This window comes from Propithecus coquereli, unplaced genomic scaffold (genome assembly GCF_000956105.1).
Source record: "Propithecus coquereli isolate 6110/MARCELLA unplaced genomic scaffold, Pcoq_1.0 Scaffold748, whole genome shotgun sequence".
Classification (NCBI taxonomy): Eukaryota; Metazoa; Chordata; class Mammalia; order Primates; family Indriidae; genus Propithecus; species Propithecus coquereli.
Window position 1 is genome coordinate 1,029,579 of NW_012153596.1, and position 4,627 is coordinate 1,034,205.

At 46.4% G+C, this 4,627-nt stretch overlaps 1 protein-coding gene across 2 annotated transcripts in view; it reads left to right on the top strand.

Annotated features, from left to right (window-relative positions):
• The window catches only part of TAZ (tafazzin), an 8,754-nt gene extending 7,493 nt beyond the window's left edge, over window positions 1-1,261 (top strand). The window contains exons 9-10 of one of the 2 annotated variants that reach the window (XM_012661966.1): window positions 161-256; window positions 416-1,261. In XM_012661966.1, the coding sequence (XP_012517420.1) occupies window positions 161-256; window positions 416-517 (198 nt within the window). In that variant the 3' untranslated portion in view covers window positions 518-1,261. The remainder of the gene's footprint in view (window positions 1-160; window positions 257-415) is intronic. The other variant, XM_012661967.1, reaches the window with a different exon arrangement.
• Window positions 1,262-4,627: the final 3,366 nt, after the last annotated feature.

The following is a 4,627-nucleotide window of genomic DNA, read 5'->3' on the forward strand; positions in this document are numbered from 1 at the left end:
TGAGGTTGCTGTGAGCTAGGCTGACGCCACGGCACTCACTCTAGCCTGGGCAACAGAGTGAGACTCTGTCTCAAAAAAAAAAAAAAAAATGAGGGAGAGTGGCCCCGAGGGAGCACGCAGCACATCAAGGGCTGTGTGCATTCCCCCTGCTCACTCTCAGTGGCTGGCCTCCCCACAGAAGATCACCGTGCTGATCGGGAAGCCCTTCAGTGCCCTCCCTGTGCTCGAGCGGCTCCGGGCAGAGAATAAGTCAGCTGTGAGTTTCCTCCCCAGTTTCCCGTAGCTGTCCTCAGCCCCCAACCCGGGCCATTGGCTACCGGCAGGGGGCCTCTCCCCTCCCATCCCCCTCTGCCTGCCAGGGTATCTGGGCCATGTTTCCCAAGGGGTGCAGGCCAGTCCTGGTCCTTTCACTCAGGTGGAGATGCGCAAGGCCCTGACCGACTTCATTCAGGAGGAATTCCAGCACCTGAAGACTCAGGCAGAGCAGCTCCACAACCACTTGCAGTCTGGGAGATAGGCTTCGCTGGGCTGGGCCCTGGCCTCCTCTCTGCCCGGGCAGCAGCGGGCTCTGAGGCTCGGGGAAGAGGCTGCGCTAGGACTCCAGCCCCAGCCAGGTTGGCTCTCAGTACTGCCTTTTGAATTCTCACCCTGCACTGAGCTGGGCTGGAGATGGACTGATGCTTTTAGCTCAGATATGGTTTTCAGAGATGTGTTCATAACCCTTACTGGGTGCCCTGTCCCAGCCCCTCTGTGGTTCTTCAGTTAAAGTAATGGCCTCAGCTGCTCCTCCCATTTGACCAGGAAGGAAGGAAGAAGCTTAGGCAGGGGCCTTCTTCCTTCTTGCCTTCAGATGTTCTCTCCCAGGGGCTGGCATCAGGCGGGGAGCATGGCAGGCAGGTGAGCAAGTAGTTGGGTGGCGAAGCGGGTGGCCTGGCTGGAGCTGTGAGAGGGAACCATGAGGCCCCTCGGCCTGGCTCCCACCCAGCCTTGCCCTTGCCGAACCAAGAACTGCTTACTACCAACTCAGGGATGGCCATGGGCCACATCTTTCTGCCTGAGCTTCTCCCACCTGCAAGGCCTGGCCTCTGGTGGGCTGCAGGCAAGAAGAGCAGCCCTTTGCCAGAAGTCAAGCCCAGCCAGATGGAGCCCGTGGGAAGAGCGGAGATCTGGGTGCCCCCATTCCAGGACCCACCGACAACTCCATTCTTTCTGCCCCCCCAGCATCACTCTCAGCCTGGGGCCTGGGTTTTCATGTTTTACAAAGAAAACAATAAAGCATCTGTAGTGGTCTGTTTTACCTCTGGCCTTTGGCGTCTCTGTAAGGGTGGAAATGGAAGGTGGCTCACTGGACAGGAAGGCTGGACCCTTAGTGCCCTGGGCAGACGCAGAGCACTTGAGCACACAGGCATTGAGGTCTCATTCTGCACCAGTGACTTAAGGCTTCATTTATTGTCTGTAATTCCCATAACAACTTGTAAAGTAAGGATTAATCTCCTCATATTGCAAAGGAAGCAGAGTGAGGCTAATGGACTTGCTTCAAAACCCAAAGCTAGCCAGGTAGGTTGGAGCCACAGTTGGGAGAGCCCTGACTATGAAAAACCAATTCGTATTAAGCCTAATCATCCTGATGAAAAAAAAAAAGAAAAGAAAAGAAAAAACAATTCGATCCTACTCGGGCCTTGTCGACAGGAGGGAAGGTTGCTCCGAGGGGCCCAGTGAGTGGCCAGCCATGAGAAGGGTGTGCCATGATCAGGAAGTGGGAAGGGGGACACCTAGGCTGAACTGGGACCCTGGGTGGAAGCAAAGATAGATCCAGGGTAGTGATGCTCCTGGTCTCCCAGAAACAAAGCAAATCCTCTATAGAGAAAAGCATGCTCAGTTTAGGCCCTCTGTCCATAGATTAATATCAACCAAGAAGACCTCACAAAGATCACCAAACATACAAAGAAATGAATCACTGTACGTACATCAGCAGAAACACAGGTTGGAATCCTTGGGTACTTATGATATAGATAGGGTCAGATCAGATCAATATTAAAAATACTATATAGGCTGCGCACAGTGGCTCATGCCTATAATCCTAGCACTCTGGGAGGCTGAGGCAGGAGGATTGCATGAGGTCAGGAGTTCGAGACCAGCCTGAGCAAGAGTGAGACCCCCATCTCTACTAAAAATAGAAAACATTACCTGGGCATGGTGGCATGTGCCTGTAGTCCCAGCTACTTGGGAGGCTGAGGCAGGAGGATCACTTGAGCCCAGGAGTCTGAGGTTGCTGTGAACTAGGCTGACGCCACAGCACTCTAGCCTGGGCAACAGCAAGATGCTGTCTCAAAAAAAAAAAAAAAAAAAAGACAAAAAAATACTATAATAGAAATGTGGAAAGAAAAGATAGAAACACAAAAATAAGCCAGCAACAAGAGAAGATTCAGACAACCGGGACTGCAACTATGTTTGTGTCTAATTATTTCAAAATAAAAGGTTTTTAAAAAATGACCAAAAGGCTGTAATCCTAAGTACTCTGGGAGGCCGAGGCGGGAGGATCACTTGAGGTCAAGAGTTTGAGACCAGCCAGAGCAAGAGCAAGAGCAAGACCCCCGTCTCTACTGAAAATAGAAAAATTAGCCGGGCATGGTGGTGTGTGCCTGTAGTCCTGGATACTTGGGAGACTGAGGCAGGAGGATGGCTTGAGTCCAGGAGTTTGAGGTTGCTGTGAGCTAGGCTGACACCACAGCACTCTAGCCTGGGCAACAGAGCGAGACTCTGTCTCAAAAAAAAAAAAATGACCAAAAGGGGGGAAAAACACTTGGGGGAGGGGGGACATTTGTAATTAAGTATAGGTAAAGCAGACTGTTGGCCAGTTTGACTATAGGTCCAAATGTAACATCCCTTTTTCATGTATCTATTTTATATCCATTTGAACAGACATCAACTACCTTTCATGAAGAGTTCTAATTTTATACCATATGATAGACTGTTCCATTTTCTCATATTCTTATATTTTTAGTACATACTAGTCTCCATAAATATTACATAAATAGTTTTGCAGGTTTTTAAATTTTACGTGATATTGTACCATATAGATGCTTCTGTAATTTGATGTTTTTAACATAGACTATATTTTTAAAGCAGTTTTAGATTCACAGCAATATTGAGTTTAAGTATAAAGAATTTCCATATACCCAACTACCCTCAACACATAAAGCCTCCCCCATCATCCACATACTGCACCTGAGTGGTGCATTTGTTACAGCTGAGGAGCCTACACGGACACAACCCTATCACTTAGAGTCCATAGTCCACATTAGGGATCACTCTTGGGGTAGTAAGTTCTATGGATTTTGACAAATGCATAGTGACATGTATCTACCATTATGGTACCATACAGAGTAGTTTCACTGCCCTAAGTATCTCTGGCACTCCACCTATTCATCCCTCTCTTCCTTCAAACCCCTGGAAACTACTGATCTTTTACTGTCTCCACAGTTTTGCCCTTTCCAGAATGTTCTGTAGTTGGAATCATACAGCATGTAGCCTTTTCAGATTGGCTTCTTTCACTTAGTAATACGCATTTAAGCTTCCTTCATGTTTTTTCCTGGTTTGATAGCATATTTCTTTTTAGCAATGAATAATATTCCATTGTCTGAATGTACCAGTTTGTTAATCCATTCACCTCCTGAGGGACTTCTTGGTTGCTTCCAAATTTCGGCAATTATGAACAAAGTTGCCATAAACATCCATGTGTAGGTTTTTGTGTGGACGTAAGTTTTATCTCACTTGGGTAAATACCAAGGAACATGATCACTAGATCTTATGGTAAGAGTGTGTTGAGTTTTGTAAGAAACCACTGTCTTCCAAAGTGGCTGTACAATTTTGCATTCCCACCAACAAGGAATAAGAGTTCCTGTTGCTCCACATCCTCACCAGCATTTGGTGATGTCAGTGTTTTGGATTTTAGCTATTCTAATAGGTAGGTGTGCAGGAGTTATCCCATTGTTGTTTTAATTTGTAATTTCCTAATGACATATGTTGAACATCTTTTCGTGTGCTTACCTGCTATCTGTATATCTTCTTTGGAAAAGTATGTATTCAGATCTTTTGTCCCATTTCTTTATTAGGTTGTTCATTTTCTTATTGTTGAGTTCAAAGAGTTCTTTGTAATTTGACAACTTTTCTCTCAAGTTTAGAAATTTCTCATGTTGATAGATAATAGCTCTAGTACATGGTCAAACTATATGAAACTGCAGTTTCATTTTTCAACCCAACACCTTAATTTTAACTATGGTGTAATTTTCTATCTTATAAAATACCAGTTTATTCATGCTCCTGTGGGAAAATATATTCCAGAAATAGAATTGCTGAGCACTCCGGGAGGCCAAGGTGGGAGGATAGCTCGAGGTCAGGAGTTCGAGACCAACCTGAGCAAGAGTGAGACACGGTCTCTACTAAAAATAGAAAGAAATTAGCTGGACAACTAAAAATATATAGAAAAAATTAGCTGGGCATGGTGGCGCATGCCTGTAGTCCCAACTACTTGGGAGGCTGAGGCAGAAGGATCGCTTGAGCCCAGGAGTTTGAGGTTGCTGTGAGCTAGGCTGACGCTACAGCACTCTAGCCCAGGCAACAGAGA